General features: G+C 43.0%; 1 protein-coding gene and 1 long non-coding RNA gene across 4 annotated transcripts; both read left to right on the top strand.

Moving 5' to 3' along the window:
- The first annotated feature begins 1,397 nt into the window (after positions 1 to 1,397).
- LOC121696336 lies at positions 1,398 to 10,813 on the top strand. Of its 2 annotated transcripts, none has more exons than XR_006026289.1 (3): positions 1,398 to 1,805; positions 2,321 to 2,440; positions 8,104 to 10,813. It is a non-coding gene; the product is annotated as an uncharacterized LOC121696336 (long non-coding RNA). The 2 variants fall into 2 exon arrangements; XR_006026288.1 differs by having other exon boundaries at positions 1,400 to 1,777.
- Positions 10,814 to 10,879: 66 nt separating this feature from the next.
- shisa7b (shisa family member 7) lies at positions 10,880 to 22,790 on the top strand. Of its 2 annotated transcripts, XM_042077742.1 has the most exons (5): positions 10,880 to 11,831; positions 12,643 to 12,800; positions 15,445 to 15,510; positions 16,839 to 17,027; positions 18,439 to 22,790. In XM_042077742.1, exons 1-5 carry the CDS (start codon positions 11,110 to 11,112, stop codon positions 19,251 to 19,253), a joined length of 1,950 nt encoding a protein of 649 aa, XP_041933676.1. In that variant the 5' UTR covers positions 10,880 to 11,109; the 3' UTR covers positions 19,254 to 22,790. The 2 variants fall into 2 exon arrangements, with proteins under 2 accessions (XP_041933676.1, XP_041933677.1); XM_042077743.1 differs by lacking the exon at positions 15,445 to 15,510.
- The last annotated feature ends 196 nt before the right edge of the window (positions 22,791 to 22,986 follow it).

The following is a 22,986-nucleotide window of genomic DNA, read 5'->3' as shown; positions in this document are numbered from 1 at the left end:
TTGGTGGATGTTAGTTAGGTTAAACTGTAAAGTGCTTTGGGTGCCTTGATAAAGCGCTATATATGCAAGTTGCTGTTCTAAGAAACCAATTCCATCAACTTGGGTTATCCAAAGCATCCACAGGTGACAATAGGGAGTGAGATTGTGCTGAGATTGGCTCATAAACTCTGAGTTCATGTGTTCTATACATTAGAAAAAGGTGTAGAGTTAGCCTATATTTAAGCCATTTTATGGTCACGAAAGGACTTTTTTGTACGTGCATAAAACTTCTCAATATGTCAAGTTAAGGAACAAAGATGGATTTGTATGTCTCAATCAATGCCTGGAGTGGGCCTTTAATGCTCTCAACAGATTTAGAGTGAGTGTTTTATGTAAAATTATTTTTTAATGTGACCTATGTTATTATAGTATAGTGTTTGCCTACTTACCCATAAGACGTTATTTGTCCATATTGTCCACAGAGAATCTTTTAAATATTCCTCACAGAAGTTAAGATCCTAGCTGAGCAAATCACAAATCATTTGATTTTTTTTAAGTCGGGAAAGGTATGGCATACTTTTTTAGTCACAAGGTATCCCCCCCCAAATGCTAGACATAGCGGTTAAAGGCAGTAAGTCAAGTAACTAGGATATTAAAGATTTTCCTATGCGCTTTATTGGTGTGTGTGTGTGTGTGTGTGTGTGTGTGTGTGTGTGTGTGGGGTGGGGGGGGTGGGGGGGGGACTAGAGAAACAGCAACCCCTAACAATTTACAGACTATGTTCTTTACATTTCAAGAAAAATGCATCTTGTAAGAAAGGGTGTTTTATTGCCGCTCAAAGTGCTTGATGTCATGCTGTCATCACTGCCAGATCTGATGACTAATATGATGTGAGTAGCACTGATGGCGGTGTGTGTGTGTATGAGGTCGCTTTGAGTCATCGCAAGAGTGTGTGCGTGCGTGTGTGTATGTGTGTGGTGCACGAGGACTTGAGTTCACCGCCGTGATGGTCCGCACAGCAACGCCGATGACACTCAACGTCTCTTGGCAGACGGCTAGATGAGGAGAGAGTTCTCTTGCAGTGCCTAACCCACGTAAAACGCATACAGATGCGCTTGTAGTAGAACCCTTTATTATAACCAAGCAAGTCGTAAAGGGCAATAACAAAGCTAAACTATTCATTACCCACAAGAATCAATTATACATGATCATTCATTTATCCTTGTCGGCAGTTTCCAAATTGATTAAGCTCATACACACAATCAGATGATGTAGGATGACACGGTAACCATGGAAACTAGAAGCACCATCTTCAACAGGGGCAAGTGTTGCTTTTCATGACAGGAAACAGATGTCTGGAGGTGAAAACTGACACCAGCGCCTTAGTAGCACCATGCTGCGCCAAAGCTTACCGTACAATGTCGCTTTCAAAATCATAATTCATTTTATAGCCTACTGCACATTTGGGGGTGTGTGCGCGCACGCATGGGTGTTGAGCAGCTGGTCTCTGGTGTAAACCAATGACACCACAAGATGGAAATCTGCTCTTGGCAATAAAAAGCGTCGGCGATTGGTTGATAATTTCTTACATTTGGACTTAACAAATGGAAGCGTGCGCAAGCACCCATGGTGTTCAGCCAATGAATGTAAACGAAGCGGACCTTTGCTGAAGTGGTTCTACTCGCGTCTCCGCGCGGTTGTGTCTCTATTAGCACAGAGGGAGCGCGCGGATCGGTATTGGCATCGATAAGGAAAATATCTGTGTGCAGCAGTTTGGGTTCTAAGGAGATTCTCATCTGTGAGTGAATTGGCATCTCTCATTCAGCGTATGTATCACATGTTTTTGGATCACTGTGTCGACTAATGGAAAGATTACTTTGAATTAACAGAAGGAAATGTATTGAAAAGTAGCTCTGCTGTTTCCCCCTGTACCATTACTCAGTCAGATGATCTAGCGACAGACAATTTAGCCTAAATGTGAAGCAGCCTTTGTCTTCCTCGACAATAACGCGCAATTTAAAAATCCAGCTATTTTCTCACACTGGGAAAAGGCAGATTTTTCAAAGGGTTGGGAAGAAGCCATAATTGCCTAAGATTTTTCAGTGACTGTAAATGAGTTCGTTTGGATATTTGGATGTTAATGCCAATTATTGGCTCATGTTCAATGATACCAGTGAGTGTGCTTTTCCATGATGAGGGTGATGCTTTGTTTGGGTGTATTAAAAGCCAATGCTTTTGTGAGCCACGACAGTTGCTGAATTTCCTTCTGCTGTTTACATTCACAGTTTTCATCTATTTTCACCAACACTTTTTTTTCCTCCTATTTGTGACTTAACACCAGCCTCCGTCGAGGCTGCTGCTGCAGGCTTGTTGATGAACGCAACATCAGGCAACATGGTGACTACCGTTTCCAAAGGCTCTTCATCAAACTGCCCGTCTGAGTACAACCAGCGCCACGCAGGTAAGATGCGCCTTCGTGTTTGCAGTAGGCTACAGCTGCAGCACAAAGACGGGGAGAGTGAGACGCACCACCCGCACACAGGTGCCAGACTCCCTTGCCACTCTCCATGCACCCCCTGAACTGTGGTCTCCCATTTTGTTTGTCTTTCTCATTTCGCTTCCCCACCCCCAATCAGCATCTACCGATTCGCGGTGTACGGCAGACGGTTTCCAAGCGCATGCTTCTGCTTGCTGCTGCTGCTGCTGTTGCGCAAAGATGTGAGCCGCCGTACTGCACTTGTTAGCACAGTGCGTTAGAGCGGCGCAGGCTGAATGCTAATCTGAGCATCCTCCCGCGGTCCCGCATGAGGTGTGAGATCTGATGGGACCGTATTTTAGGATGGCGCAGGGGTCATTCTGGATGCGCCAGAATACACTGGGCCTTTTTGTAACCGAGATCTCACTCATGATGAATAGAAACGCTGTCAGATGAAGTTCTTTGGTATGCCAGACACAGCTGCCATTCGCCTATGAACTTAAAACACAAATCTTGCCGTGCAATTTGAGACAGATTCAGGAGGTTCCTTTGCTCGCTATATTTGATGTGGACCTCAGGATTGCACTTCTGATTGTACATGCTGCTGAACATGTTGCATGCTCAGAGTTGCTAATTTGAGTCTTTGTTACATTCGCTGACTGGACAAGTCAGAACCATATATCCTTACTCCTGGGGTGGAGGGCAGGGCACTGGGCTAAATGATTGTTTTGATAGTCAAAACACAGCAAAGAAGAGTGAAGATGCCAAACGGATGGACAAATAGAATGAAGAGAAGCTATACTCTCTCTCTCCATCTTCCTCTCACTCCCTCTCTCTTTCAATGCAGCAGTGCTATTCTGAGACTGCCACTCTGCCCACGCACGGATAGAGAGAGGGAGGGAGAGTGTGGTTGTGTGTGTGGAGGAGAGAGAGAGAAATAGACAGAGAGATATTTCACCGAGGGGCTTCTGTGGCTCCAAGGCCCTTGTGTGTTTGTGTGATTTATTTGTGGGCGTGTGTGTGTGTGTGTTTGTGTGTGTGTGTGTGTGTGTGTGTGTGTTTGTGTGTGTGTCTGTCATAGTGTTTACTGTTGTATGTGTTTATGTGTGCACCCTTGTGTGTGCGCTCATGGGAACAACCGTGTGTGTGTCTGTGTGGGCCCATTTGTGCAACCATGTCTGTGTATGTGTATGTGCGTGTGTGTGTGTGTGTGTGTGTCTGTGTCTGTGTCCATGTGTGCAACCGTGTGTGTGTCCATGTGTGCAACCGTGAATGTGCGGCCATGTGTGCAACCGTGTGTGTGTGTGTGCCTGACCGCTGTGGAAGCGGGGGCATCGGCAGCTGCTCAGTACACTCCGCCTCACACGCGTCCAGATGATGATGAGGATGATTAGGCTGATTAGAAGGCTGATGATGATGAGGCAGAGGAAGGTGAGGAGCACGCCACTTCACACCCTTCTGTCTGCTGATCTGATAGGCCTTCCGGGCATTGGAGGGAGTTGGTTGGTTGGTTGGCTCACCACTCCTCGAGCAACGAGCTTCTGGATCATGAGTCTCCACTGAAAGGATCAGTTTTCAGAAAATACAAAAGGCTTCATAATTTACCTTTGGTTGGCAAATGCAAAAGCCAGAGTGTAGAAATTCAGTGAAATAATGGAATATAAAAGAAAGAAAAAACTCTGTCTTTATGGCAACAGAGTTGACATGATACAGAAAAACTGTGAGGTGTGATTCAGGACCATTGGTTTCATTTCAAATGTGGTGATAACTTCCTTTAACCGAATGAAAAAGTAACTGTCTTTCAGCAGCTGTAAAAAGTTCTGTGTAAAATTAGTGAACCAAGGGAAGAAAGGAAAAAGTATGTTGACTAAAAGAGAACTTTTAGTCAGAGAACTTTTAGTCAACATACTTTTTGTACCTAGTGAACATCACCAACAGCATAGTTTGCACTGATAAGGGCTAACTAACGGTGTATTGTAAAAGCTGTACGTTTTACATATTTATTTATTTATTTATTTATTTGCTGGAAGTCCTGGATCACAAAACTACATAGTGATTAATCTGGAGGCAGTAGGAACAACAGGTGTTTTCTATCTGTCCTCCTGAAAACGATATGCCACCAGAAGGATGGCTCCAATCAAGAACATCGAAAACACACAAAAAGGACAAAATTCCAAGAAAAAGGTCTTTCAGAGTTTCAAATCACACTAAAACACTAGGGATGTGTACTCTTAACAGTGTTTAAAAGATGTTACTACGTTGTACCAAGCTCCCATCCAGGCTTCTAGTGCAAAGGCAGAGCAAGCTTAACTCATTTTTAAGCGAAGACTTGGCCATAGCTTAAAATAAATATTCTTTTTAATATTTTTTGTGCTTTTGCCTTTATGCTAATGGACCTCTGAAGTTTGCTACCATCTTTGCCCAAATAAGGAGATCCGGTATCTTGAGAGTTTCCTATGGGAAAATAACATGGGGATTTTGAATTATCGCACCTGTTAAACTCTCACAGGGATGAAGAATTCGGAAATGCAGACGTTTTGCTCTACACAGTTTTGTCCTCTGCCTTCGAGTGGGTACTGATCTGTGGTACGTCAAGATGGCAAACTTTGATCTTGACTTTATCTAACTTACAATGCAACTTGCCATAGTTAGTTAGCTTCAATTAACACCCGGATCTCCTTATATGGGCAAAGATGGCAGCTTTGGTTCCTTTTCGTAGGCGAAATTCAGAGGTCTAGTGGAGAGAGACATTAATCAAGGATGTAGTGGAGACTAAACGCAAGTAAACACAGTTTACCCACCTCTGAAATTTCAGAAATACAGTTTATCCACCTCTCAAAAGAGTTTATTCACCAATTGCATCTTTTAACATTTAAAAATCACACTGCATTATCCACAATCACAATATGTACACTCATCAACACTAGGAACCATTTAATACACTTGTATTTTGTATTAAACATTGGACAATAACCTCTACCATCATCAAACATGTTCTGAATGCCTTTTCTAAAAATCAGATACCGAATAACGCAGTCCACCTTACCGTGATCACAGAATTAATAGTTTACCCACCTCTTATTCAACCACTACACCCCTGACAGTAAGCCAGTGGGAGAGAGGGCTGTGGTGGAATGGGCAATGACCCCAGGTCAGATTTCAACTTGGCCCCATGGGTGCTGCTGAGACCCAAATATGGTAGGTTGAAACAAATGGTAGGTTGAAACAAATTCAGCAAAGTGGTCAGAAATCATTGAGGCTGAGGGCAAGCAGTGACCATCATACCTAAACCAGAGACTTTCTAATGAGGAGACACAGCACTCCAAAAATCATCCATAGAAATGCATGGGGTTAGTTTGTAACGCCAATATGGCCGTTGTCTACACATATCCCACCCCTTCTTTGGCAAAACGTCGACATGTGAATACATTGAGCCAATCATGTGGTGTTATGTGAATACATTGAGCTAATCATATGGTGTGTTGTGAAGACATCTTGCCAATCATGTGCTGTGATCTCGCCGCTGGAGCAAGATTGGTGTCGTGAAGCCTTGCGCACGCGCATTTCTGCTGAATAGGATGCCCGACGAGTGCCAAAAAATCGTTGTTATATGGCCACCGAGTGGAGGGACTTGCCTAAAAGGACTTTGCCTAAACTGGACCTAAAATCACTAGAAAGCAGAAATCAATCCATTTTTATAGTGCAGTACGGTATAGTGAAACCCTCCTCTCCAGGTATATCTCTTAATTTTGAAGTCTTCCATACTCCGGAGAACTGTTTGTTTTTTAATTGATTCACTGAAAATGTCAATACGTTCTGTTGGACACAAACAACATTTCTGCTTTGCAGAATGTTTAAGATGCTCTTTCTACCAGGGGGACACTAAATCAGTTTCAATTTCACCCCAATGTCCAGTTTCTTCTCTCGTCATCTCATGGGTGGTCGCAGGAGGCCTTGTTCGCCTTGCAATCTCGGAATTTCATTCATCTTGTGAAAACTTGCCTGGAATGGCCAGAGCAGGCTTAAAGCAACACCAAAGAACTTTTCCTCTGTCGCACGCACTATTTGTTTATCCAGCTTTGGAAATAACAATGTCCACAGACAAGGTAGAATATGTTGCATGATTTTATGAAAGTACGATGTATTGCGACATCAGATGCAAGTCACATTTGTAGTTTCTTATGTGTCATTTCATCGAACTACAGATCCGCTACCCGATCTGGCAAACTTACATAGTGCGGTTATAGCCGATAGAGGGGCGCAAAGCGAATGCAGAAGTGCCGTTCACCCTGTTACGAGTTGATGAACCACTGAAACGATTTTGGAAACATTCTTTTAAGGTAGAAAAAACTCTTTGGTGTTGCTTTAAACTGGGGCAGAGTGTGCCAGGCGTCAGCCCCCTCAGTCTGTTTCCGTGGATCCGGGCTGGCCCCAGTCGTCTGTCCCTCAGCTGCTCGGCGATAGCCTGAGTTTGTTTCCTCTGTTTGGAATTTGCCTCAGTCTGTTTCGGTCGGCGCAGCTCGCCGTTCAGCTTCAGTCTGTTTCTTCTCAGAGTTATCCCTGGGGGCTTAGCCGTGATCTGCTGTTTAATGCCCCCCCTCTACCCCCAGTACACATACACCCACACACACACGCCTCACATATATACACACACACACACACGCCACACATACACACACACACACATGCCACACACATGCCACACATATACACACACAAATACATTCCACACATATACACGCACATGCACACGCAAACGCAAACGCAAACACACACACACACACACACACACACACACACACACACGCCACACGCCACACATACACACACACATACACACTCTCTACAGGAGACTTGGCGGTATGGCAACCCCCCATCCTCTCACATCTGTGGCTTCCTCTTTGGCTTCCTCTGATCAGTAGGCCTGGAGTGCGTCTTTCTCTCTCTCTCTCTCTCTCTCTCTCTCTCTCTCTCTCTCTCTATCTCTCCCCCTTCCTCTTTCTCTCTTTATCCATCTCTCTCTCTCTCTCTTTCTCCATCTCTCCCTCACTGTCCTCCCAGAGTATAACACTTCTGTAATGCATCCAGACGTGTTAATGCAACATGATCAGTTCCTTCATTTAAGAGGAGCACAAGTTGCTTCACTGACAAAACCCAAAGGTCCCTGCATCTCACTGATCCAGAGAGTAGAAGAGTGTACATAGAGGGAAATGTGATTTAAATTTTAATTAAAATGTTAATTAACTTATAAAAGATTGATTTAAAGGCTTTTAACATTACATTACATTTCTATTTAAGTCATCTGCAGAACCTTTACTGCAAAGGTGAACACTAATACAATCAACGCTTGTCACCACTTAATTCCTTTCATTTAGCTCCATTATCGGACTATTATCAGAAAGCTACTACTCTACAACGCACCCATTAACCCATAAAACCAGTGTGTGTGTGTGTGTGTGTATATGTGTGAGAGAGCTTATAGACCCATCAGCTCTGGATGTGTCTCACCAAGGTATGTGCAGGGCACATGTGACAGATTGTGGAAAAGGTCATTTGCAGATCAATTGACCCCCCCCGTTCCCTCTTTCTCCCCCTCTCTCTCTTTCTCCCCCTCTCTCTCTTTCTCCCTCTCTCTCTACTCCCTGCAGTGAGAATCGGAGGCTGGTGAGGCTGGAGGCTTGGCTCTGAGCTCTGCTGGTGGTGGAGAGAGAGAGAGAGAGAGGAAGAGGAAGAGAGAGACGGCTCCAGTGGAGGCAGGGCTGTGGGGGGATGGGGAGGACCTGGTCCCCGGAGAAGAGGCTTCATTGAGGGACATGAGGCAAAGCTCAGCCCTGCTAGACCCTCTCTGAACCAGAGTGCACTGACTGCACTGACTGTTGAGTTGAGTTGAGTCTGACACTCAACTCTTTGCTTGCTAGGTTTTTTTGTTTTGAGTGGAGATCTTTTGCTTTATGTCTCCTGACCAAGAGTGAAATTTGTGCCAAACAGGAAAAAAATTACAGACAACGAAAAAAAGAGAAGGAGAGACTATCAGACTGACCCAGAAAGTCATTTTTAGCACAATTTAACCTATATGGGAAGATTTTTTTTTAGTGTTGATACAGATTTCTCCTTAAAATATTAGCTTCAGAACAAAAGACTCTTTTTATTTGAGCGCCCTTTCAATGCTATTCAGCTTTCTTAAGATTTTTTTTTTGTGATGATGACCTAATGAGATTTTCCTTAAGTCACAGCTTTGCCGTGCCATTTTAAAAAACAAAAACAAAAGACAAGTCATAAAGTTTACATTTTTTGTAACGCTTTTATTTGATTGCTGCTCAAAGAAGATGGTAGTTAGTTTTGAGAGACTAGTGCATTAGAGTTTAAAGTGCTTTATGTTATAGGGACCCTGTGTGGCGGTGGTGATGCATTAACTGGGTCTAGGCTGCAAATGACGTGAATGCGAACGGGAAAAAGAGCCTCGGCATTGATTGACAGATTGACAGGCATCATGTGACCAAGAGTGACCTGCTGCTAATGGCTGTTTAAATATCGTGTCTTTGGTCTGTGAGTCCTCTGGTCAACGTGCTTCCCTCCCCTCCCCCTCAGAGAACGTCCTGTCCTCATTTAGGTGCCATTTGCTTGTGAACAAAAAAGCCTTCCAGAAGCATCCAGCCCACCTTTTTTTGGTCTGTGTGCAATTGGACAGATGAAAGCCATAATATGTGAACTTTTATAAGGCTTAGATAGACTGCTTTTTTTAACCTGTGAGTACACATGAAATACCATTGCCTGGTGCATTTATGTGTTCAGGGATTCCTGTTAAAATGCTGATTTAAGTTGCGTATGTTTTCCATTTAAAACAGCAACATTTAAAAAAAAAAAAGTTGATGGTGCATATTGTTTAGGGGAACTTGAGGGCTGTGAAAGATTGTTCCTCTACCTCAGTGGTGTGGGTGCGGACACACGTCCGGTTTAGTACTTTGGGAGCCCAAGTTGAAGTTTGTACTGAAAGTGAAAAAAAGAAGAACAAAAAAAAGGATTGGACTGGTTTGTGTTGCTTGTAATATATATCCCCACGGTGACGAATGAATCTCAGCCAGTTCATGGGTTTTTTGTGGACAGAACCGTGCAGTCCTGCCAGAGACGGGCCCAAGCCCACCTTCGTCTTGTTCTGCTGGGCAGAGCTGAGTCCAGAACAGAGACACTTGTGTAAGGGGGCCACACACACATAGATATTTAGAACTTTTCAAGCTCCCCACCACCTTTCCCCATATGCCTCCAGAGTCGCTCTAAATCCTGCAGCTCTCTCTTACGCTGACTCATATAGCTTCCTCTAAGCCTTTGTGACAAGTTTTGTGCTGCCCTTTGAACTGTTTTGAATTGAACTCACAGCTTTGAACTTGACTGCCCACCTAGGCGTCATATTGTGTGTATCACTGACGTATTTGTTCTATTAAGAGAACCTTTTCCTACCACACCTTATATCCTCTAACCTAGGTGTGTGAGTTATTTAGTTCTTTGGCGATTGTGACTCCTTGCATGCTGTTGGATTTATTGGAACTAGTCACACTCTGGCAGACATTTGTTTGTTGATGATAATCAACACTGCCAAATATTAGGACGAGCATAAACACTCTTTCAAGATTTGTTTACAAGATGACAGCAGCCCTCACAGCTGTCAGTGAAACCGTTTACATCTCAGAGAAGAGCTATGAAATGGTGTCAAAAGTCGATTCATTTCTATTTTGACACTTCCCTGACAGAAAAGTGTATAGGTCAGATGATTGTTGTTGAGGAACTGAGGTGCCAGTATAGTTACATTTGACCTGCTTATGTAGTGACTACTTGCAGACTACAATTCTAAAAGTTTACAATTCTGAGAAAAATGTTTACAGCCAACATTTTTCCTAGACAGTGAATCTTTTTCTGGGCCAGGGTGCAGGCTCTGAACAAAAACACCTTTAACAGTGTTGCCTATCTCTCGTCTTCAGTATTGATCATTTTAAACGTTTACAGTGGTTGCATATTTGTTTTGTTTACAAGGACAGCGCTGTCCACCTCAAAAGACGTCTGAGTTGAATACATGTAGAGAGTACCTGTTTACGCAGTAGATAACTCTGACCACCTCTACCAATCCATCGAACCCTTCAGTAAATTGTTGTTTACAGTGAATGCTATTGTTCAATGTTTCAACAGTCTAGGCCATTATATCCTGTGCCAATTTGAATTTGGATTTCTATTTCGTGTATCAATTAAGTGTTCGCTAGTACACATTTTCTGTAAGAGATTCAGCCTGTGACTAAATATTCTCCGTGTTTACATTGCTAACTGCTAACTATCAGAGATTTTCATTAAGAATGGGAGCAACATGTTTACACTAAGATGTGACTGACAGTTCTATGCCATATTACATGCTTTTTTGCTTGAATATAAAACAGCTTAGAACTCACATACTAAAGAGCTTGCATACTAATGTATGCATAATTAACTTCAAGGAGAGATATTGTCTTTAAAGGCTTTATATTGTCATACTGACATGCAGTTTTTGTTTTAAGAAGATAAACTGCCTCAAAGGACATTCCTCCTTGCATTGCTGCTGTGTTTGTAAAACTAAAGGGTTGTTTTTTCAAAGGCCTCTGCATTTTAAGAGTTGTTTGTTTCCCCTGTGGACGATGAGGCCAACCCTTTCTTCAGCCATGGCAGCAGTTCTGCCTCTGCTGTATGCTCTGATGCTCTGCGTTGCCACGGCGACCGTGACTCTGCCCTCAGAGCGTCGCCTGGCAGCCAACGGGAGCCCCATGCTGGTTCTGCTCCGGGGCCTTGGCAGCAAGCCCCTCCCAATCCCCCCGCCCCCCGCCGGACCCCCCGGTTGGGCCAAGGAGGCGGCGGCCATGGCTATGGAGCCCAAGGGCGCTGAGATCCTGCCCAAGCCGCTTCCGCAGATCATGCCCCGCAACCTGACGGACGCCATGAAGCCACCGCTCGGGGCGGCCCAGGTGGCGCCGCCGGAGAAGCTGGTCAACATGGACGTGTGCCGTGGCTACTACGACGTCATGGGCCAGTACGACCTGACCTTCAACTGCTCCAAGGGCACGTTCATCTACTGCTGCGGCACCTGCCACTACCGCTTCTGCTGCGAGCACTCGCGCAACCGCCTCGACCAGGACTCCTGCACCAACTACAACACGCCCGACTGGGCCAACACGCATGTCTCCACCACGCCGCCCCCCGGCTGGGGGCCTGGCCCGACCTTTGACCCCGTGCGGACGCAGAGCAACACGGCGTACGTGATCGGTGGCGTGCTGTCCTTCACACTGGCCGCTGCTGTGGGCATGAAGGTGGTGTTCCACAAGATGTCCCGCCGGCCACATAACAGGGAGATCAACATGCCCAGGTGGGTCGCCCCAAATCACACCACAAGGGGTCTCTTGGTGTTTTAAGCCCCCAACGTCGTCTTCCAGGCAGCGCTGCATGGAAGGCACTAGGGTTAGGGTTAAGGTTAGGGTTAGGTGCCTTGAAGTCGACAGTCGCAGCGCTGCCTTGAAGTCGACGGTGGGGGCTTATAACATTATCGAGCCGACAAGGGCGACTTTCCCCTATGGAGTAAGTGTAGTCCTAGACTTCAAGAAAATGTCAATGAAAAGCTAAAAGCTTTTAGTCTAGGACTAGGCTTAATCTATGTATGGAAACTCTGCAAATGGCTTGTGACAAATGGTTGCTTTTTTACCATAGACAGATACAGATTACCATACATTGCATTTGTTTAGAAAATTTGATTGTTTTGACTGATTGATGTAATTTGTATTATTTTTAGATTCTCTCGTGGTTATCTCAGTCTGATCTCTTTTTGTGAATTCACTGAAAAACATTTTTAGCCAGAGGACACCCAACACTCAAGTTGACCTTTGTTGTCATATTTCAACAAACTGAACCAAAAACAAAAACAAAAAAAAATCCTTACTGACCTTCCTTCCCTCTCCGCATCTCCTTTTCATATTTATAGCATCTCTTTCCTTCTTTCTCTCACCTTTCACTCTACCTCTCTCTCTCTCTCTCTCTCTCTCTCTCTCTCTCTCTCTCTCTCTCTCTCTCCCTCCCTCCCTCTCTCTCTCCATCTTTATCTCACTCTTCCTCCCACACGTACCCTTGTCTGCCCTAATTTTCTTGACCGTCCTTTCCTCTTCTCTCCTCTTGCCTCTCCTCAGGGCTCTGGTGGACATCCTGCGGCATCAGTCCAGTCCTGTCCAGCAGGGGGAGCGGAACAACAGCACCATCCTCACCACGGCCACCAGCGGCGAGGGCAAGCTCGGACGCCCGCCCAAGAAGCTCTACACACCTGTGCTGCCAAGCAAGGACAACCGCCGTGAGTATCTACTCTCCAGGGGAAGGGGTGGGAGGGAGGGAGAGAGGGAGGATGGGAGAGAGGAAGGGAGAGCAGGGAGGGGAAGACACTGGGAGGGAGGAGGATGTGGTAAGGGAAGGAGGCAGGATATGCTTGTATTTGGTGAGGGGTTGGGGATATGAGCTGGAGTTTGCTGATTCAGGCAGAGGGAGTACAGGATTAGCCAGCGGGCCTCGAGTCGTTGGCAGTGGCGACGTTGGCTACTCCTAGAGGGAGGTCACTGGGGCACAGACTCCCCTGATGACATAAAAATAACAAAAAATAAAAATAGAGACCTTAATCATATAGATCACATTACTTGGCTGCAGTTCTGGTCTCTCTTGGTGGCTCAGACTAAGCACAAGCTAAGAAAACGTGAAGTATTTTTCATTACATTTCATTACAGCAGACTGAATTACTTCCCTTTCAACTGATCTATCTATGTTGACACATGCTCTCTGGACAGCCATGCAGTATTTTAGATGTTATTAAGTGAGCTACTTTGTGCATATATAATACAGCGTGTTTAATAATTAACCATAACCTTTAGGAGAGATGAATGATGGATGGCAGTAATGTCACTAAACCTAGCTAGCTTATGTAGGCTTATCCTGTTAGTTAGTTCACATTGCTTACAAAACACTTCCGTTGTTGTCAGACTTCTTTTGTAACATACAGTTAGGTCCATAAATATTTGGACAGTGACACCTATTTTGTAATTTTACCTCTGTACACCATCAGAGTGGGTCTGAAACGAAACATATGTGTTTGAAAAATGTGCACATCAAAAATGTGTTTGAAGTGTAGACTTTCAGCTTTAATTCAACTTATTTAATTCAAGGGGTTGAAAGCATACCGGTATATCATTAATCATTCAGGACATTTTGTAAGATGTAGCTTGATCGGTGAATTATTTGCTGTAGATTTTTTTGTTCACAAATATTTTAGATGAGTTTTGTCCAGGGAGACTGCAGAGAGTTGTATTGCCATAAAATTATGATAATTATGTGCTTTCTTTGACATCCAAATAACATATTACAGAATACCCTAGTGTAGTTCAGTTCTCTGCCTACACTAAAATTATTTTAATTTGTTAATTTGTTAAATGGGTTAATATGATGTGTTGAAGTGGTTTAGTTTTAAAATGAAATGTCAATTTGAGGATAAAAAATAACTTATGTAATGTAATTTGTTTTGTTGCAACACATGGCATTTTTGCTTGTCTTTACTGTTAGCCATTAATAATGACATACAGTTATCCAACAGAATAACATTTTTTGAGGAAGTACACAGGCATGTATGCGGATAATGTGAAGCTTTTACTTTAATTATGAAAGTACCCATAATTCAGTTGAGGATAAAACCAGGCATTATGTTTGTGTTATGAATTAATTAAACTCATTTGAGTTTCATATGAAAGGCGATATCACAATGATACATGCAAGGCCTGTGAAGTACTGTATTGCATCAGGTTTGATAGTCCCACTTCCATCCAAATGTTTCACTTGCTGCCACTGTGAACAACGGGCGTGGGTAGGATGGGCACATGGATATGGATAGCGTTGGATTTCGGATTTTGTAACAACATGGTTGTAAGACCTATTTGAGGTATAACAGGTGGCCAGGGTGAGGAGGTAAATAATTAGTGTACTAATGTATTAGCCTATTATCAGTAGATATATCTGAATTAATAGGTAGTTAAGTAAGATTAATGCTTGTAAGTCAGAAAGGAAAAAATGTCATCCTATATTTCAGAATAGCACTTTCAGTTGGATTAATGCATGTGCTATAGGCTATTTTTTTTTTGGATACTTGAAATTGGAGGAGAGCACTTTGTGTTGAACGAACCATAAAAAATATTCATAAAAAATAAATGTTTAACTTTGCAGTACTACTTTGAAACTCTGTGATTAAACTTTTAATGAAAATTGTGTAATTACATTAAAGTTAATTTATGGCATTAACATTTTAAACAGTGAAACGTCAAACTCATGGAAGCAGAATCATGCATTCACTGTTATTAGTATCAGCAAATATACCTGATTTTGTTCAAATAATCCATACACATGACCTCTTCAAATACTATTTATTACTACTAGGAATGTATACTCCTCATAGGTATAGACAATTTGCCCTCAAATACACAACATATCTTAACATAATCCTTTTTGCATTTTTATGTCAGAGTCACTCAAGTCAACACATTTTGTTGATTTGTACCATGACATTTAATTTGCTTATTAAGTAGACATCTAACTGCTTCTTACGAACATTAAGACAAAAAGTCTGTTATAGTCATCTCCAGACATACTGTATTAATCTAGCTTTATGAAACTCCTGAGTGGGGATACACTGGTGGAGGTGCAAAAGAAATAGAGCTTATGAACAGAAATATCACTGCTCCAAGGCAGAGGTGGAGAGCATAGGGGCAGGGATACGTAGGTAAAAGGTTGAGCTTGTTTAGGCACACTGGGACGACAGGGTGTCATGTCGCGCTGCCCATCTGTACTGACATGGCGATGAGAGAAGGCAGGCGAGCAGCATGATGAAAAAAACAACAACAACAGAATAAAAACAGCCGCACGCCCGCAACGCTTCCCTCAGTGTTGCCTCTGCTCTCTTGCAGTTGGAAACGTCCAACACAATTTGGGCGGCCTGTCTGGGTCCAGCCCCAAACATACGGCTACTATTGGTAAGCCAACCGGTACAGGCAGTGAGTGTGCGTTTTCTGTGTATATGTGATCATGTGTGTGTGTCTGTGTCGGCAGCCGTTCTTATATCAGCTATGTGTGTGCAGGTCTGCCCCCGCAAGCATTAGATTATCTGCTCGTCCCTTTGCACTTGTCCTTTTCAAAGCTGCCTTGCCAGACTCTGTCTTTCTCTCTCTTTATCTGTCTTCTCTAGCCTTCTCTTCCTCATCTCTATACCTTTCTGTCCTATTCTGTCTCTCTTTCACTCATCCTTCCTCCTTTCTCTTCATCTATCATTCTATCCTCCTCTCTACCTTTCTGTCCTCTATCCTTCTATCTCTTTTCTATCCTCTTTCCTGATCTGTCTTTCTATCTTTCACTTCCTCCTCTCTCTACCTTTCTGACCCCCTCCTCTCTCTCTCTCTCTCTCTCTCTTCCCTCTGTCCTTCGCTGTCTTTCTGGCTCCTGTCTGTTTTATTTTTTGCCCATGTGCTCTATAACTGGGTCTGTGGAAGTCCACCTGGAGTTGAGCTCCGCTTTCACTGTGCTCAAATACCGGTCTGTGGAATGCCTCTATCACTGGAGTCTGTGTGTGTATGTATGTATGTGTGTGTGTGTGTGTGTGTGTGCACGTGAACACTCCTGCTTAAGACTAGGCCCCTCCTGAAAACAGGTCACCTGTGTATGCTGTGTCTCACCCTCACCCATATGGAGCACTCTCTTCTAGTAGTGCCCTTACTATGAAAACAAGTGGGCACCTGTAGCATAGCATGGATTACCATTCCTCATTATGCAGTCCTGCATGATCAACAACCGATGGTGATTGGTACGAGTTTGACATTTTTAACATCACGGATGGGTGATTGGCTTGATTTTCATTCTTCCTTTTTGACGACAAAAAGAGAAAGGCCATGTGACTTCCTGAACAATCACACACTGTGTTCTCGACAGCCCAGGTGTTCCCCAGGAGACGGTTCATGGGACTTCCATGACTGTCTACAAACTGACGGGGTAATGTTCACCGCTCTTGCACAGTCCAACTGTGTCAAGGGAGGGTGTTCATTACACCAACCCAACATGGCCTTGTGCAAAATGGTGTCCAGCTGTTGTCATTCATGCATGCGATGATGGCACAGCTTTTTTGAACCCAAACAAGCAGTTTTTCTCCCCCTACCCTATGTTAATGTTTTTGACACCATTGACTCCTGCTGTATTTGAACGAATGAGAAGTGTTTCTATTTATTTATTTTTTTTATTTATTTTTGTTTGTAAAAGTTTCATCATGTTCATTCTGCTTACTCTTCTTCTTCCACTTGCCTCGTTTCTCCAGAGCGCGCTCCCCGCATGAACAACGTCCAGCTGGCCCCGACGGGCACGCTGCTGTCCAGCAAGCACGGCAGCATGGGCCGGCCGCCCTCCTCGCTCTCACACTCCTTCCACAACCTGGCCCAGCTGCCCCCGTCCTACGAAGTGGCCATGAGACCGGATATCAGTCGCTACTGCTCCCTCAAGAGGCTGGGTGAGACTATGAGACTGCGGGGAGAAGGAGGGTGGGGGCTGAGGGGTGTGAAGGGTGTGTGTGTGTGTGTGTGTGTGTGAGAGAGAGAGATTTCACACATACACTGAACTTCTGAATGAGCGAGGGAGAAGTGTGATGCATGTAATTATGCATGTGTGTATTTGGATCTCTCTGTGTGTGTGTGTGTGTGTGTGTGAGAGAGAGAGAGACAGAGAGAGAAAGTGTGTGTGTGTGTGTGAATGTATTTCTCATGAGTGTTTCTCATGTCTGCAGTGGTTGTTCTAAAGATAAAGGTTTTTTTTTAGTAATGTGGGTTTTGAGGTTTGTGTGTGCTTAACCCATGCATCATAAAGGAACATGTCATGTGATGTTGACCACTGTGGTGTGGTGTGTTAGTTCTGTGATCAGAGTGAGAGTTAATCAGTGTGAAGAAAGGTTAAAAAGTTGGTGTTAGGACTGAGTTAATAAGTGATATTAATTCTTAATAATTCTATGAGGTTAAACTGTTGATGCGTCTCCACTGAAATTAAGATGGGGTTGACCTATGTGAGGTTTTAGGGATGCACCTTATTGTGAAATTCTGGGCCAATATCGATACTGATGTATGAAATAACAATTTGGCTGATAAGCTAATACAGATATTTATGTTCTTTGTTTGTTTACTTTATTATTGTTGTTAATAATACCCTTTAGTAGAGTGAAAGCAATTTCTTGCTTTTCAATTTCTTGTTTTTTATTACCAGCCCAAGTCCTCTGATATTTAAGTGGTGCCTCCTTAAAGAAGAAATTCAGTGTTTCTCGAGTTCACCCAGTACTGTCGGTATGAAAAACTTGAACCTCGAGAATCAGAGATCTATGTGAAAAATCGCAGGATTTCTCCTTTAATTCCTCTTCTACACTAACAGATATTTATCTCACTAATATACGGGCAAGATAATATAAACAGTAGGTACATGGATATCTGATAATATTTCCAAGGCTAACTTGATTTTGTGGATTTATTTCTGGCCACAACACAGAAAAAATTGAGCTCCGTGTTTGTGAGTTTCATGAGGACTGACAAGAAAGCAGATCACATTGAGGAGCTTCCTTTTACTTCTATGATATATTAAAAGAATAAAACATTTTCAAGCAAAGATTTATTCTCTTTGATATTTGAACTGTAGTATGAGTGCAGTTATTTAATGTTCTTGTAAAGGTTTGTTATTAAACTCTAAACTGCGGAAAAACGTGTAAATCATTAAAATCATGTCAGATCCATGTCAGGTTTTCAAAAATCCATTAATTCATCAGAACTGAAATAATTATGGGAATGCTTTGTTTTTTTTTGTTGCTTTTCTTACTGTCATATAATAAATGATTTTGCTGATCATCTGTTTTACACTATTTGTTTTTATCTCTCCCACCTCAGAGAAAGACCTGGAAGACTACAGTACTATGGGCTACAGTACCTCTAAAAGGCGGCCCAACAATATGCCCCCATCCTTTCACTCCTCTCAGCATCATCTACACTGGGGTGGCGACTACACCCTCGGAGCCCGGGGCACTCTCCCCCTGCACTCCTCCCGCTCTCGCATCCACCTACCGGCCACACCCAACCCGTACCCTCTGCCCCCTTCCCAATCAGCGTACCACCCTGGTATGGAGCCTCTGTCCCACCCCCCGCGCCGGGTCATGTCCCAGGACCAGCTGCTGATGCTGGGGGAGGGCAACACGCTCTCCCGCCTGTCCAAGAACCAGCAGCACCAATACTACAAAGCCATGACCACCAGCAAGAGCTCCACCGGCAGCACACTGCGCCGGTCTCACGAGCGGCTCCTGGTGTCGCCCGACCGGTTGGACGAGCGGGTCAGGATGCCGACGGATTTCGGCATGCCGCCGACCTTGCCGCGTCTCACCAGCCACCAGAAGGCCCAGTCGCAGCAGAACGTGTGCGTCACGCCGTCCATGGACCGCCACCACATGATCAAGATGAACTCCCACCCGTCGTCTGGCCGCGATATGGAGCGCAGCCACCCCACGGGGGGAACCATGGGCTGGGCCGAGAGTGGACACGGCTCTAGTGGAGGTGGAGGGGGGACTTTGGGCCACAATGCCAGGCGGATGGCCTTCGCCACCAAGCGCCAGAACACCATCGAACAACTCCACTACATCCCTGTGGTGGGTGGCGGGGGAAACGCAGGCCAGTCACTCAGAACAGGGAGCAAAAACGAAGTCACCGTGTGAGACAAAGGCACAGAGAGACAGAGAGAGAGAGAGAGAAAGAGAGAGAGGCAGAAAAGAGAAAGAGGATTGATTTCAGAATGTATACTTTTTCAAAACAAAGAAAGGGTGGTCTGAATATTATGCTCGACTCAAGTGAGGATAGCATGACAGAGAGAGGGAAAAGTGAAGTAAAAGAGCGCTGAGCTAACCTGTTGGATAAAAGTGACGGAGACAGTCAGAGTGTCTCTCCTTGAAAAATGATGAATGGGGAAGAAAAGAGATTCCTTGTCCCAACGTTCCTCTGTATCCATGTTTGGGAGATTAAATATGAGATAATTATGACTCAGAGGCCATAGATTTTCTCCATGTAGCCTATGTATAATAAGCATATGAAACTACTATGAAACATCCTTACTTACATACATATTTGATAGGAGTTATGAAAAGGGTTGCAATGAAGCACCCAGGTTTGAGAAAAACAACGGTCTTGTTAAAGGAAGCAGAAATAATCATCCATATTTGGAGATATCCATTGTGTTATTTGTGGAACCCAGTGGTGTTTTGAGTAAATAAGCTTGACATTGTTGTTTGGCAGCGCAGGAACTTGCAGTTTAATCTGAAGTTGTGCTTCGTTCCAGATGATGCTCTGAATCTGAATGAGAGAGAGTGAGAGTGATTCATAGTCTTTATGGAATCCTCTGCCAGATGAAACGATTCATAATTGGCTTGCAATGAGATGACGTACAAAGATGAAAAAAAAAAACTACAAATTTTGATCAATAGCAAAGGCCCTTTGATATGGTGCTGGTGTGTTTACGTTCCATAGATGGGAAAGAGACCGTAAACACTTGAATAATTAGTCAGTCCATTCCTGGCATGTAACTGAATAATGGCATAAATGTACCTATAAGGCATTTTTCATCACAGCTCTAACTGAGTTTGTTTTATACAAAATTACTTGGTAAAATTTTTTTTAATAGGACTTGAGCTACCCTTTTCCTGACAATGTCTAGCACAGTTTTTGCCAGTGCTTTGGTAGTGTTCAATATGTGATTCCATATAGACCCTTTCAAGAGAGTTCCATTATCAGCATCATAGTTGGCCCCACAAGACTTCCTTTGTAACATTCCATATGTTATCTTAATGCAGAGGAAGTAGATTGGGGCCCAAATAGAACGTTCAAGCATTGTTTTTGTTTTTATTGTTGAAAGGGTCTATAGCCCTGCTTTGTTATTATGGTAGCATGGAAATACCAGCTCTCATTGGATTATTCAGAAGTAGGCCCAAGTGCCCGGGATGGAAATTTAGAGTACCCTTGTCTAGACATACATTAAGTAACAGAGGCCCAGAGACAAATAGCAGAGATAACAGGATGAACACATACGGCGGGTGTGCTTTCTGTAGTGTAGTGACTTGTTTCAGGGCTTATAGCTTGGTGTGCATTTTCATTGGTTGCGCAGGGGGGAAAGAGAGGGTGCAGTGGGCTTTTTCAGATGCAACGCCGAGCTGGAGAGGCCCTAAGGAGCCTGTGGCCGGTCACATCTGATATGCCTGCTCTGGTCAGGTGCTGGGGCACAAGGCCGGCATGTCCTCAACAACATGAGAACTATGTGCGGGGGAAGGGCAACGTGTGCGTGTGTATGTGTGGGTATGTGTGAGTGTGTGTGCCTGTCTGATGGACTCTTTTACTCCAAGGGCTACTCTGAGGTCTCTGTATTTGTGTACGTCCGTATACTTCATGTTATGCCCTCTATTTGTTTGCAATGTCACAATTTATGATGTGTCATGGTAAAGGGTATGTATTTGCCTTTCCACGAGTCTATAAAAGAGGGTGATGAACCAAACAAATTCTGCAAAGCTTCTTTATTGTGGTCCTGTGATTTTGAACTTCAATTCTAGAGACACCCTTTCTATGTTGTTTACATGGCTGGGAGAGAAACACGTGTGATCTCACATTTTTCTGTAAATCTGACTCTGCAAACTTTTTTTTCCCATTCATCTATCTTTTGTCATCAGATGGCGGAAACTTCCCAGTTCACATGGAACTGCTTTTAACAATGTTATCTGAAGAGTTAAGACAACACTTATTTTTTTCCCTTGTCTTTCCACATAAAATTGTCTTAGGAGTGTTATGTTTTATCAATGTTTTGACAGAATCCTGACAAACTTGGATTATAAATGCTGTTTATTTATGTTGATGACCTTTGGATTCTAGCTCATTATTACCATAACTCTTTCTTATCTATTTTTGTTTATTTGTCTTTAATTTCATTGGCGTTCCCTACATTCTAAATATTTAGTTTTGGTGGAATTTAAACATTTGTATTGTTGACTTTTTAAAAATTCAGATGCAGTTATATTGAAAAGACAAGACAGCATGTGAAGATGTCAAAGACAGTATTGACAATGTCATCGTGCTGACTTAAGATGTCATGGTGTGTATGTGTCCTGTGCGTGCATCTGTGTTTGTGTGTCTGTGTGTATTCCTGTGTCTGTTTCAAGAGAGTTGAATCTCATTTGACCTGACAGCTTTGTTATGGCGTCAGAGAAATGTGCTTTTTAGGAAAATCCACAGTATGTTACAAATTGATTTATCTCTCTGTAGCTTCTTGATTTTTAGGACTCCCAACCTTATTTAAGAATAAATATGTGCAAGATTTCACATATGGGCTAAATAAGGCTAAACTACACTGTAGTTTCCAATATGTTTCGGTAGAAGCAAATGATAATGATATGACAGCCACATTTTGGGAGATACAAATCCTATTTATTGTGATATTAACATGTTGTGTGCGATCCAACATTGACAAAGGTGTTCTAGAAATCCAATCTCATTTTAAAATGAGAAGTTATTTTGAAATCTTTTTTAAAACACAAATGTTGGGCTGAGAAGTTGAAAGCAATGTTTCAGAGTATGAAGGGCCAGTCATTTTTAAAGATATAATCTTCTCTTGGATTTGAAAAGAGACAGCCTATTGTTATTGTGTAGCTATATTAAGTTGCTTATACTTAACCCTGGCTTTGTGTGCCTGTTAATGTCAGGGAAGTCTAACCGTATGTATGTGTGACTGAGTGACTGCATACTCAAATGAGTGCCAAAGTTACATATTTTGTGAGTGGCTTCGGCTGCCCCCAAATAGGCCTATTGTGTTCCCCCATGATGAGCATGACATTTTGATAAAGACTGAACTACAAATCTTTAACATTAAGGGCTTTACTGGCCCTGGAGGAGTGAGACATTAATTTGCATACCTCGGAAATTTGTGTATTTGTTACAAAAGATAAACCCAATTCCTTTGTTTCGACAAATTGAAATAATTCCAGTTATCAGTGGTATCCTACCTTTGTAGAATAATGTTAATTAATGATAACAATAACAATAAAAAAAATACAATGAGTGAACTGCTTTATGTGTGTTTGTGATGAAAAGTTAATCACAATTTTGTAAAGCAGGCTAAAAAATAAAAAAGCCTAGCTCTATTGGTCTGGGCAAATAGCCTGGGTAACACATTGAAACTATTTAGGATAGATATCCTAATTTAAGTCTTTGACTATACTTCTCATGTTTTTAATACTTCTTATACTTTTCTTTAGCAGAATAATATATTTAGTAATATTTAATAGGGAAGTTGGTTTCCACCACTTGGGGGAAAAAAGCAACAAAGTCAAACTTGAACAAAGTCAAAATCATGACATAAGTCGAAATTTAATAAAAATAATATTATGCCTAAATCAAAATTGAGATATGCTAGGC

The sequence above is a fragment of the Alosa sapidissima genome, chromosome 21, assembly GCF_018492685.1.
Source record: "Alosa sapidissima isolate fAloSap1 chromosome 21, fAloSap1.pri, whole genome shotgun sequence".
NCBI lineage: Eukaryota > Metazoa > Chordata > Actinopteri > Clupeiformes > Clupeidae > Alosa > Alosa sapidissima.
This window is presented reverse-complemented; position numbering and strand designations above follow the sequence as displayed.

Coding starts and splice junctions, on each gene's coding strand:
- shisa7b (XM_042077742.1), top strand. CDS start 11,110: ATGAGGCCAACCCTTTCTTCAGCCATGGCAGCAGTTCTGCCTCTGCTG. Junction 11,832..12,642: donor AGGGAGATCAACATGCCCAG/GTGGGTCGCCCC, acceptor GCCTCTCCTCAG/GGCTCTGGTGGACATCCTGC. Junction 15,511..16,838: donor CAAACATACGGCTACTATTG/GTAAGCCAACCG, acceptor TCGTTTCTCCAG/AGCGCGCTCCCCGCATGAAC.